At 48.3% G+C, this 13,073-nt stretch overlaps 1 protein-coding gene across 9 annotated transcripts in view; it reads right to left on the bottom strand.

The window, feature by feature from the left end:
* The window catches only part of gse1b (Gse1 coiled-coil protein b), a 245,592-nt gene that overhangs the window by 2,820 nt on the left and 229,699 nt on the right, over positions 1-13,073 (bottom strand). For 4 of the 9 annotated variants that reach the window (XM_017465578.3, XM_017465579.3, XM_017465584.3 and 1 more), the window contains 12 exons: positions 9,153-9,310; positions 8,867-9,070; positions 8,242-8,406; positions 7,718-8,100; positions 6,133-6,466; positions 4,244-4,839; positions 3,766-3,878; positions 3,341-3,599; positions 2,483-2,596; positions 1,217-1,594; positions 352-651; positions 5-108 (listed from right to left, as the gene is read on the bottom strand). In XM_017465578.3, the coding sequence (XP_017321067.1) occupies positions 5-108; positions 352-651; positions 1,217-1,594; positions 2,483-2,596; positions 3,341-3,599; positions 3,766-3,878; positions 4,244-4,839; positions 6,133-6,466; positions 7,718-8,100; positions 8,242-8,406; positions 8,867-9,070; positions 9,153-9,310 (3,108 nt within the window). The remainder of the gene's footprint in view (positions 1-4; positions 109-351; positions 652-1,216; positions 1,595-2,482; positions 2,597-3,340; positions 3,600-3,765; positions 3,879-4,243; positions 4,840-6,132; positions 6,467-7,717; positions 8,101-8,241; positions 8,407-8,866; positions 9,071-9,152; positions 9,311-13,073) is intronic. The other 5 variants (XM_017465581.3, XM_017465586.3, XM_017465587.3 and 2 more) reach the window with 3 other exon arrangements.

The raw sequence follows: 13,073 nt of genomic DNA, 5'->3' as shown, positions 1-13,073 counted from the left end.
TTACCCCCATGGAGTGAGAGACCTGTTCAGCAGTCAGGCTGAGGTTGTAGTGTTGGGCTTCCAGCTTCCTGCACTGACTGTGCAGCACCTCACGCTCGATATTTTGCTCTGAGATAAAAAAAAAACCCCCCAGAGAGAGAGAGAGAGAGACAATTAGTGAGTGACCTGCACTTCCATTCGCATCACATTAGTGATGGCGACACACAAACGCACACACTCTCACAGATGGCGTCATGCGTCACGCCTCGGCACAAATGTGCGATCGGTGATTTCGGAAAAATCGCAAGCTCCTCCGAACACTGCAGAGTTTGCTCGATTTTGTCCTTCGTTTCTGCGATCGTTCAAACTCACCTTCGACGTATTCCTGATACGCTTCGAAGATGGACTCGATCCCGTTCCACCTGTGACCCAGAGACTCTTCTTCTTCCTCGTCTTCCTCATCACCGTCATCGGAGTCTTCCTCGGTGGAGAGTTCGGGGCGTGGCGGGCCGTCTCTCCGGACCGTGGGTGGACAGTGCAGACCGTTGGGCTGGAGTGCGGGGTGTGTGTGGGGGTGTGTGCTGCGGCCCGCGCCGCTCTGCAGCTCCGGGATGTTGTAGTGCACCGTGGAGTCCATGGTGTGGTTGGGCTCGGAGATGGCCGAGGCGCCACCTGGTGGAAGGAGAGAAAAATCGACAGGTTTTATTTATATAATTATATTAGTATATTGGGAGGACGTTTGGTTGAGACAGACGTCATTTAAGACTTGGTATAAAGACAAGCAACGTGACTGAACATGTGTTATAGTCCCTTATCGCTGTCATGGTAATATTGGTGCTTAGCTCCACCCCTTTGGATGCATAAATCTGACAAGAAAATCCTCCCAGGCAAAGATCAAAACAGTGAGCCAAAAGTTTTTTATTTTATTTAATTTTTTTTTATCCAAACAAAGATCCCACAGTCTCGCCTTCTTGTTTTTTATTGGCTCACAAGTCTCACAAATGCATGGGTCAAAGTTCACCTAGATAAATTCGCTGCGAAGCAAGAGAAAATGTACGTCTTTGACGTCCCGCGTCCTTTCCCCTTCGGTGAACGATCTTTTCCCAAGTGTGAATTTTCTTCACGTTTGGTCTGACCGTAGTTTTCCGGTGTCTCCCGTATCGGGAAGGATCGAGAATCCTAAATGCTGCGTCCGAACCGTGAATCCGAACGAAAAGAGAAACGTGAAATGGCCCACCTTTGTGCTTCTGCAGTGCTTTCTGAGTGGACTGCAGCACCGACTCGTGGAACTGCAGGGCGAACTCCTCGGCCGTGAATCTCTCCCGTGTCTTGGTCCGGCCGTTCAGGTTGCCTCCGCCGTCTTTAGGGTGCGCGCTGTTCAGCAGGATGGAGGGCTTCTTGTTGAGGATTACGTCGCTTCCTCGGTTTTTATCCGCGTATGACAGCGGAAGGGGCGTGTCCTTCGGTCTGAGCGGTTCAGAGACGGGTCTGAGGTGCTCGGGAGGTGGAGCGGAGGAAGGCTCAGCTGGAGGTCCAGTGGACGGAGGTGGAGGGCTCGGCGGTCTGGCACTGACTAACTCGCCCGACTGGCCTGGAGACTGGGATGAGGATGAATCTGTGAAGCACACACACACACACACATTATGAATGAAAACCAGGTAACACACACTTTCCAAAGAAATGAATGGGTGTAAAATTCCAACAGTATTCATTAGGAAAGTAAAAGAACCGAGAATAATTCAGCTTTGAACATCCGGAGCTCTCACTGCACACGTTCTACACCATCTGCTTTAACGAGGCTGATGACACTGGAGACACGAGCGGCGAGTGTAGCACTAACGCCATTCTGTCTTTCTCATCATGGTGCGCAAACGCCATCTTTGTTGCTAATACATCAACATCGACAAGCTAGCTACAGTTACCACCCTGATTATCTTCCAATAACGGCGCATCCTCGAGTGTTTTCCTCCTCGTACACGGCTACAATTTTTACTTATTAACCAACACTTCATACTTTTTATCTCTTTATAGTTGCATTTAATGTTGTGTGGAATGTCCATGAAGCAAGCTAGTTCCCATTATATACTTAACGTAATACAAATATCATGCATAATCTCTCTGGACATTGATAAGACGAAAAAAAAACCCGCCGCAGGTCACGTTACTTCGTTCCCGACACTGGAGACTCCTTCCGAAAATTCGAATCAAACGTCTCTCCTTACAGGAAACGTCGCCGCATCAACGATTCCACGTCTTTATCTTCGTTAAATAACGCCACGTTTAATCTTTTTATCAGTAGGTTTAGATTATGCGAAGCGTCCGACCGTCCGTGCGCCTGCGTACGTTGTTACTATAGCGACGATAATATAGCGATTTGAACTACTGACAGAGCTGCTGTTCGAGAAAACTAATCGACACCTTCTGACCAATCAGGTTTGAGAATTCAACAGTGCTGTGGTATAAATCAAAATATATTTATATATGTATTATTATTTTTTTTTACCAGACTGATGGAGCAGCGGGCTCTTACACAGCGGGAGAGGATTGTGCCTGATGGTGTCTAGAGTCACACTTTTCTGTTTAATGGCGTGCAGCAGCTCCACCACTCTCTCGTTCTCTGTCAGAAAAGCAGAAAGAAAGGAAACACACTTCAGAGCCTCGTCTGAGACGCGAGAGCTGCGAGAGCTGCGAGGGTCGGCGGTGTCGAAGTAGTTTCCGGATTAACACGGTTCCTTCGTCTGATCGCTTACGTTTCAGCCGAGTGTTAAAGAAAACGCGACTAAACCAAAATAGTATTATTATAAGGAATAGGAGTTTGTATTTATTAAAAAAAAAACAAACAAACAAACAAAAAAAAAACAATTAAACGACGCGTCGTGCTTTTTATCCGTTTAACGTTGTGCAAGTTAGCGGACAAACATTAGACATTCGTTTATAGCAGCTATAAACGCTCGTTCTTTCGCCTTTTCTCCTTATAAAAAAAACAAAACGCCGCAGCTTGTCGTGTTACCGCGGCCGAGAAACCGCGACGTGTAAAACGGTTTCAGATCGTCGACACTGGAGACTCCTTCCGTAAACGTTCGATTAAACGTGTGCTTGGAGAAAACGTCAGCGTACCGACGCTCCCTCTTTATCAAATAAGAACACGCTTTTAAATCTGTATTAATAATCTTAGATCGTGTGGAGCGTCCTTAGTATCGTTACTATAGAAACGATAATGAGGTTAATATAAATCTGCTGCTTGTCTTAAGCAAGTATTAAACCGAAACCTTTGGTACTGGACCATTGGCTAATGTGTGCGTGTGTGTGTGTGTGTGTGTGTGTGTGTGTGTGTGAGAGAGTGTGCACATGCACTGTGTACCTTTCCTCCGCTGCGTGTTCAGGTGATTGAGGCTGAACATGGTGAGGAAGCGTTTCTTGGCCTCCAGCTCTGGGCTGTTGTCCATCTCCTCAGGAGTAAAGCGAGTGCTAAGTGGTGGAGGTGAGCGCTTGTTGGCCACGGCCGGAGGGGAGGGGCTTCTTTCCCGGAGCATCCTCCTCCTCTTCCTCCTCTTGTGCTCCAGCAGCTCTTCTCGCCGAGACATGGTGGTCAAACCGAACAGCCGCAGAAACTCCAACTTCTACAGCAAGAGCGAGGAGCACAATCGGAGAGAGAGAGAGAGAGAGAGAGAGAGAGAGAGACAGAAAGAGAGTGGATATTTTTTCTCTCGGGCGTGCTAATTATCGTCCGTGCTGTGTGTGTGTGTGTGTGTGAAGTGCTTTTTGGAGTGTGCGGCACTGCATTACCTCGGTGGAGTCGTCCAGTTTGAGTGGCGGCTGCTCGGCCACTCTCCGGAGATGAGCTCTCACCTCCTCTTCATCGCTCTCGTCGTACGAGTCATCCAGCTCGTAGTAATACCCTGAACACCACGCAACAGCATTTTATTAGTGCTGTCAACGGGTTATTAATATTATAGCCACTTACAATAACGAGAGGAAGTTAAGCCGTGTGTCAGAGACATGACCCTTTATCTGGTTGAACTTCTCGCATGGGTGTGAAAATAGAAAGCAGGTGTTAGTCGCGTTGTTCAGAACTAACTTGCAGCCACGTACGTATAACTGTAGACAAGAAGCATTCCAAAGTACGTGGGTCTACGTAGAGTATATACCGATATTTTTGTTTATATTTCCAATCCTATTTATAATTCTAACCTCGAAGGTCTTAATCGAAAGTGAATGTTTGCCTCATGTTTTAAATCAAGTACGCCGAGCCCCTGCAACCCACCTTTCTCTCTTGCTTCCCTCCTCCTCCTCTCCTCCAGGTCCAGTTTGCTAATCGGCCGTCGATGCAGCTGTAGATACTCGTCGTACACGAGCACGGAATCGCTTCCCGGCCTCATGGGTGGTCCGTGTAGGCCCTTATGGACCGCACTGCTCTTCAGAGTACCGCTCAGCTCTCCGTATTGCGTGCTCAGACTCAGCGCCGCCCTCTGCTGGTTTAAAAAGGACTGCGTGGATTTCTCCAGCTCGGCCAGGAAAGGGCGGGGCTCGGAGAACCCCGTAGGCCGGACGAGCGGGAACTTCTCGTGTCCGTCTTTGGGCTTTTCCGAGCTGAAATGGCGCTCGGTCTTGGTCGGAGGCGGAGCGAGGCGGCCGATGTCGTAGGGACCCGAATGTGGCTCGTGGAGAGGCCGCCGTGACTCGGACGAGGTCTCTATGAGCGAGGCGGGGTTCCAGAGGGTGGTGGGTGGAGCAGGGGCGTGGTCTCTGGGCTGGGGTTTGGGGGAGATGAGAGGTGGAGGAGCGCCGAGGTGGGGGTGGATATCCCGTTCTCGCTCGCGCTCTCTGCTGCCGGGCTCGTGGTGGTTTTGGATGGTGGTCCTGCGTGAGAAATAAATACGAGTCAAACAATATTAAGGTTTTTTTTTTTATTTTTATTTAAATGAACACAGAAAAATAACTACAATGAAGAGATGGTAATTATTCTGCATCAGCAGCACACCAGCTTCGGTGTCTGTCGTTCCATGTGGGAAAAGAGGGAAAGTGGATAAACTCGGATGCCTTTGAAGTGCGTTCATCCTCCATATTCTTCATCTGCCAGGACTGCATAATTTTTATTTATTTTTATTTTTTATTTTTTAGAAGACATGAATTTGCTCTTATTCTCTTCCCATGGTTGAAACATTCCCTCGTTAAATTTGTCCTTAACCCTCAAATAATCAGCTAATCAGATCGGCGCGTGCTGAGCGTTCAGACATCTGATCGCACGAGTGATGTAATTATCAGCGTGGATCTCACACACGCTCACTCACCCGTACAACCACCACTAACACCTACACTGGATCCGACCTCTCCGATGCAACAAAAGCCAAAGCTTGGGTTACGCGAGTAGGAAAGCCGGCTGTAAACAAAGTGCAGAGGTTCGGATGTGTGACTGTCGCTGAGGTCAAGGCCTCAACAATAATAATTAGCATTTTGTGTGTGTGTGTAATGAGGCTTGGCTAATCAGAAATGAGACATGCGAAGAGGAAAAAACTTAAATGGTAGAGATTCTCTCTCTCTCTCTCGCGCGCTCTCTCTCTCTCTCTCTCTCGCGCTCTCTCTCTCTCTCTCCACCCTGCAGCGACGCCATAAACCAGAGTAACACTGACACCAAGAACAGCGTGACTTCCCAACTAAACGCTAGCCGATACAAAGCAACTCCGTGCTCGGAGATCTGTGTCACCGTGGAAACGAGAGACGTCGGACAAATCGTTCCTCATGTTGAGCTCCTTTAAACCGCTGAAAATATATTTTAATCGCTACGAGACTGGAAAAACGGTCTAAAAATATCTGCACACCTTTACCCTCATTATGCAAGGATTAATGAATATCCATGATATGCAAATTAGAAAACATAAGAGAATCCTCTTGCCAGCCCAAATAGTTCGCTGACTCGCAAACCGCGTAAACAGCTTGCATTTATCATTTAGGTCACGTGACTGAAATTTCGGCATCTGGGTCTCTATTCGGAGCTCCGGCGTCGTCGGTCTCATTTGCATACAGGACTGTGATAGGTTTAAATCCACTGAGGGTGTTTTGTGAGCTCTTTTCGTATTGCCCCAGCCCTGAATGCACCCGGAAGTTTCTGAAAGCAGAAGAACATAAACACGTGCAAAAGACGAGCATCTGTACCTCGGGCCCTCGTTCCGTAGCTCGGGTGCGTCTCCTCTCGGGCCGATGTCTAGATGTTGCTCCAGAACCTGCTGGCGAAACTCGGACACTTGGTACTGTCTGTCCTCTTTCTCTTGCCGTAGTTTCCTCTGCCGAGCCAGCCACCGCTCCTCCTCGTTGTTGCGCTGCAGAATCATGGCGGGCGTCAGAGCCCCGGGTCCCGTCCCTGCTGGTCCGAGGTACATGCCGTGTGCGGAAATCAGGGTGGGAACCGGGTGGTGGGAGGAGCTTAGTGAAGGGTGCAGGCCTGCCTGGATTGGTTTAGGAGCAGGGAGGGTGGGTTCTTTGGTTTTATCTGGAGAAGCAACGCACTATGTTAGAGGTAGAGTCCGCTTAGATTCATCCTGTCATGCCCCAAACCAAAGATACAGCGTAGTGTAGTACAGTATAGTCGACTATACTCTGCTTTGCAGCATGAGAGGAAGAATTCAGGAAGAATGCACTTAGATTCGTAACTTATCATATAAATCACTATTTATATTATACTGTACTCTATTATTACTCATTAAAGAGTACAGGGTGGCAGCAGGACAAAATTCCCATACGTGGCAAAAGTATGTGGACACCCCCTATTTTTGAATTCGGGTGTTTCAGACACATCGATTGCTAGCAAGTGCATAAAATCGAGCACGTAGCCATTCGATCTCCAGACGCAAACGCTGGCAGTGGGGCCGTACTGAAGAGCTTATTGACTTTGAACGTTGCACTGTCGTAGGACGCGACCTTTACTGCAAGTCAGATGGAGAAATTTCTACCCCCGTCGACTGTAAGTGCTATTATTGTGAAATAGAAGCGTCTATGAGAAACATCAGCTCAACCACAAGTGGTAGACCACATGAAGACTCACAGAGCTGAAGTGAACAGCGTATAAAAATAACCTACACTCTGCTGCATCACTCATTACAAAGTTCGAAAGTGCGTGTGGAAGCAACATCAGCAGAAGAACTGTGCGTCAGGAATCGGGTTTCCATTAGAGGTCGCCCGATAGATCGGTTAGACCGACAACCGATTGCTGGAACTATCGGCGATCGACAGAAATCCACACCGATACTTTTTCTCGGTTGCGGGAGCGGCCGACAGTGGTCTGTCATTATACATGGTACGAGAGCGGCCTCTAGAGGCGAAATAAAAAAAACGTCGCCGACAAATTTTGTTGTGATTTGAAGTGTTTTTTAATTCATTTTGGACATTGTTATTATATATATATATATTCAGAATATAAATTTTAAATGGATGAATTTATCCCTAATGGGCAAGCCAGAGGCGATGGTGGCGAGGGAAAACTCCCTGAGACGATGAGGGAGCACGATAATGCCATTGTACACGAAGCCAGGTCCATAAAGGCATGGTTTGCGGAGTTTGATATGGAAGAACTCTGACCTCAACCCCACCGAACACCCCCGGAAGAATGAAAACACTGATTGCGAGCCAGGCCTTCTCATCCAACACTAGTGCTCTGAATAGACATGAATTCACACAGACACACCACGCATGCACATGATGTTGTTTTTGCTCAGCTGTAGTGTAAGTGCAATGTGAGCGTTACCTGCTCTGTTGGGAGTGAGTCTCTCGGTGGCCTTCGCTCGTTCCTCGGCCTGGCCTCTCAGAGCGTGGAGCTCAGCCAGGTAATGACCCTCCATGGCCTTGGACACCTGTAGCTCCTTCTCCCGCACGGCTCTCTCCTTCTGTCTCTCTAGCTCTCGCTCTCTCTCCCTCTCTCGCTCCCTTTCTTTCTCTCTCTCACGCTCCCGTTCTCTCTCTCTCTCCCTCTCCCGCTCTCTCTCCAGCTCCTTTTCTCGCTCTCTTTCTCGCTCCCTCTCTCTTTCTCGCTCTTTCTCTCGCTCTGCCTCGCGCTCCCGCTCCTTTTCCCGCTCGCGCTCTCTCTCTCGCTCCCTTTCTCTCTGACGAATCTCATCCTCCATCTGGAGCCTGGGGAGAGACGACAAACATGAAGGAAGAGAGCGAGAGAGAGAGAGAGAGAGTCAGGAACAGCTTTCATAACGCTCAAATATGTTTGTATCTGTACAGAGGTGTGTGTGTGTGTGTGTGTGTGAGAGCGCGTGTTTATACCTCTCAGACTGCAGACTGGACAGCGAGGCATGGCTGAGGTCGCCAGGGTAACGCACCCCTGGGAGGTGCATGGGCACAGCAGACGGGTGCAGCGGGGGCAGAGCGCCCCCTGCAGGTAAAGGGTAAAACGGAGACCTCAGTGCAGACAAGAAAGGGTCGTCCATCCTTAGAGAGAGAAAGAGACAGGGCGGAGAGTGTTAGTCTCCTGAGAGATGTGGTTGTGTCACTGGTAAAGGGAGTGCCACTGGTATAAATAAAGACTCTGAAATATATATATGTATGTATCTATATGTGTGTATGTGTAAAATATATATATATATATATATATATATATATATATATACACACACACACACACACACACACATACATAAACTATACATTGTTATCTGATATTTATTTGACTTTTTTCTATTATTTTAAATTGCCTTAAAATTGCAAAACATTCTACAACAGCTGCATGGCCGTGAAATGAAGTCTATTACTGAAGCAACTATTATTGGACCCGATACCGGGACGCAGTGCACAGCTGTGGTTTTGTGTTATTGAAACTGACATGATTATTCAGACCGATAGATAGATATTTGACTAGTAAAGAAAAGATCCAAGCTACATGTGCTATTACCTGTAAGGGGAGAACGAGGGGTGGACCAGGTAGCTGGGGTGATAATAGTTAGCGGCAGCGGCCGCAGCAGTGGCCGGATCCAGGCCCAGGGGCAGCGAGGGCATGCGCAGGTCCTCGGCCGTGGGGTAGGGACGGAAACCACGCAGGTACTCTTCTGGTACTCCGCCGGGGGGCACGCCGTGGGGCATCTGCCTCGGCAGGCTGCTATTCGGAAAAAGAGAAATCGAGTGTTGTCGGTGTCGCCAGTCTCCAGATAAGACCAGAGTAAATATTCCGGAAGACTTACTTTAGGGGCTGAAAGCGTGAATCCTGCATCACGGATCCGGACGTCAGGCCAAACGCGTACGGATTTCCTATGAGGTGGGCTGGAACAGAAGGGCCGCCCTTTTCCTGAGCCTCGGGTGCCAGACGCTCTCTACTGACACCACGAGGGCCCGACTCTGACTGTGAGACAGATCGAGAGATTGTTAATGCAATGGAGATACTGAGAATGACACACTTGTCTCATTAGATTAGGCTAACAGCAACACACACACACACACACACACACACACGGCACTTTTAATAAGAACCTTGAAATCTTTGCACGATTGAAAACAAACACCCGAACACGAACAGAATCCTGAGTTCCAGCTCGTTTTCTGTGCAGATTTCAAAGACACCTATACACAATCGGTCATTTATAAGCAGTGCTGCCTCCGAGTACCACGACTTCCTGTTCCTGGTGCTGGTATTCGAGCGTGTAGCAAGAAACCCACCAGCGGGACGCTCTGCTGCTAACAGTTCTTTGTGCGAAGGAAGAATACACGCAGGATGAGCCCTGAACTTTAAATTCACTGGATAACGAACAGACGCTCAGAGATTGAACGAGGAGCCACGGTGTTCTGCCGAAGAGGAGGAGATGGATGAAGTGAGACTTGGCGCAGAAGACACAGAGACAGGTGGGGAGGGAACGGTGAGGGAAGCTGTGTGAAACTGTGGACGTCCTTTTGGCAGACTTCCTCTGGAGAAAAGCCCGTTTCGAGCACCATTACCTCTGTGTCCCGGCCAATGACCCGTCGCCACTCAGCGCCGCTCACATGTAATATTAAATGCCTCTGGTGCTTGTACCTCCTTCCTGTCAGTTCCTCTTTATCTCTCTCCGTTTAATGCTCTCCACTTAGCAGCGAGTCGGCCTTCGTTCGGCACCCACGTGTGCCCCCTGACCCCTCCTGCCTCTCCTGAGTACCCCGCTCTGCTAATGGCTTTGTAAGCGCTCGCGGGGACGAGAAGGAGGAGGGTCAATCGCTGATGTGCAGCCAGGCAGAAAAGTGCTTCAGATATGTCAAAAGAAGTCAAAATCACAGGCATCTCAACCCCCCTCAGGTTCCTACCTCCCCTGCGTGTATCACCGAGCGGGATCAGGCGGCGTCCATCCGTACACACCCCTCTATTAGTGGCTCGCCTGCTGACATTTAGCCGCCGTAAAAAGGAGCAATACAGACTCTCGGAGATTTCCACGCTGTAAATCAGACAAGACGGCCTCGGATGTGTGTATCGCCGTTCTAGAAAATAGCACGACGTCCATTTCGACTCTCACACGACATCTGTTCGGCACACGGTCGAGAGAAGAAGGAGATCCGATGCGCCATGTTCGATGGCTCCCTACCGCAAATTGTAAGAAGTCTTAATTGCTTTTTAATCTGCCTCATTAAGATGGCTGTGCTTGACTTTGTGCCTTGAGGCGACCGCGAGTTTTATGAGCTGGTTTGGAGATTGTACGGCCCTCGAGATTCCTGCGTGTGTGTTTCTTATTTTCTATTTTTAAGATCGGGACATGTTTACAAAATCTTATACGTTCACAACGTAACAAATCGTACGCAATAAAACTAGTCTCGACCGGTTTAATTTGCTTCAACGAGGACTTGCGTATAGGAATGTCAGAAAGTTCGAGAGACTGCGCATCCAATTAATCATTCTAAGCCAAAAATGCATTTAAACTCGTGTTTAATTGTGTCTTCCTGTCCTGTTTATAAAACACACGCATCAGCCATGGTGCCCTCTGCTGGCCATTTAGTCTTTAGCAACCTTGTTACCCGCTGTGTGGTGTGTGTGTGTGTCTCAGAGGGCCGGCAGGTGTGTGGTGGGCCTGCACGCATTAAAAATGAAAGAAGCGTGTGTTGTGTTAGGAGCCCGAGGCCTGTCTGCCGCCTGGCCCTGCTCCGCCTTTGTGTCTTTTGTCTGCCCGAGATGAAGTATGACCCTCCGTGTAACCTTGTTCAGCCCTGAGCGAAACACACCATGGACCTCCAAAACACCCCAGTGTGGTCAGTTATTTATGGATTCAAAAAAAAAAAACAACAACCCCAAAATAAACCAGAACCATCAGGATCCAATCGACCCCATCAATCCAACACAAATGAATAAACATCAATAAAAATCGCTTATCCGATGTCCGACGCAATTAGCTCTTTGAGTGCGTGTTCTTTCTGTGCTGCAAAAAAAAAAACGGCTTCGGTCACCCTCACATTTCCCCGAGTCTCTATTTAATCTCTCTATTTAAAACGAAGCATCTGCGAACCCCCACCCCACACACACACACACACACACAGTATTGTATCGAAGTGAACGCCTTCCCCTTGTCCTCCCCACGGTAAAGCGTTGAGGAAACAGTGCGCATCAGAGCGGCATTCACCGGCGTCACTCAGATGGAGCGATAAAGCCAAATTGCCAATTAAGAAGCAATTACAAGCTGCAGTGGCAGAACGACACTCCGTCTGGTCTCTCTCGCTTTCTCTCCCTCTCACACACACACACACACAAACATTCACGGCACACCCAGTGTAACGAAGAGCTACTCCTGTTCCGAAATCCGTATAAATAAACGGCATCTATAACACGTTTTCTCTTAGCCGGAGCTGACGACGAAGCATACTTTTATAATCGACCTCTGACCTTTTCCGAGACGCTGGGCTAACGGAGTCGGTCGAGGGGGTCGAGAGTAAGCCAGGGCAGGGAACGGATGACGGCCGTGGCGGTCGCAACTTGTGAACTCGTCTCTTAGGTAAGGAATTAGCATCGGTGTGTGAAAATAAGAAGGATTAGAGCACGGGCGTAATTCTTGAGCCTTTTTTAAAAAGCGAGCGTTCTTGTGTTGTACAGAGGGATGAGTCGAGACCGAGTCCAAGGACTTGAAGAGGAAGAGCGTGAGAGAGAGATTAAGAGAGAGAGAGAGAGAGGATAGCAGGATGCATTTGACTGCCTAGTCAGGGGGAGGGCACAGATGTCGGTTGTTGTTGAAGCCGTCAACCCGGTGGCCTTTCGGTATTGTTTCACGTTGTGGGGAGGGGAAGCTGTGTCACACGCGCATATGTCACAGACATTCTGCCATGGCATGTCGTTAAGCCACTAATCCCTCAACAAACAAGACAAGTGTGCATGTCGTTAAGTGTGCTTAGGTACGTACTGTACTCCACTAATATTGGCACCCTTGGCAAATATGAGCAAAGAAGGCTGTGAAATATTGTCTTTATTGTTTAACCTTTTGATCTTTTTGTTCAAAACAATTCACAAAAATACTCATGGATATCAAACACAGCACAGGTTTTTATATAAAAAAAAAAAAAAAATCTCTGTTATATATAGGTGTGCAAGAATGATCAGAAATATAAGAAAAGAAAATATAAGAAAATACGATGGGTAAGAGCGAGGAATGGAGCTGCGATGTGCAGCAAAAGGTTGTTGAGCTTCACACAATGGGGCGTGGCTATAAGAAAATAGCACGAGCGTTGAAAACGCCCATTTCCACCATCAGGGCAATGATTAAGAAGTTCCAGTCGACTGGAAATGTTATGAATCGACCTGGAATTGGACGTGTGTCTGTATCGTCTCAGCGCACTGTGAAGAGGACGGTTCGAGTGGATAAAACATCTCCAAGGATCACAGCTGGAGAAGTGCAGGAGTTAGTCGTGTCTCGGGGTCAGAAAGTCTCCAAAACTACAATCTGAAGTCACCGACATCACCACAAGCTGTTTGGAAGGGGTTCAAGAAAAAAAGCCTCTACTCTCATCCAAAAACAATCTCGAGCGTCTTCAGCGTGCAGACACTACTGGAACTTCAAATGGGGTCGGGGTCTACGGTCAGACGAAACCAAAACAGAGCTTTTTGGTAATAAACACAGAGGTGGTTTTGGTACACAGAGAGGTGGACATATGGAAAAGTACCTCAT

The sequence above is a fragment of the Ictalurus punctatus genome, chromosome 4 (assembly GCF_001660625.3).
Source record: "Ictalurus punctatus breed USDA103 chromosome 4, Coco_2.0, whole genome shotgun sequence".
Lineage (NCBI taxonomy): Eukaryota > Metazoa > Chordata > Actinopteri > Siluriformes > Ictaluridae > Ictalurus > Ictalurus punctatus.
Note: the sequence above shows the minus strand (reverse complement) of the source record. Positions and strands in the feature narration are given on the sequence as shown.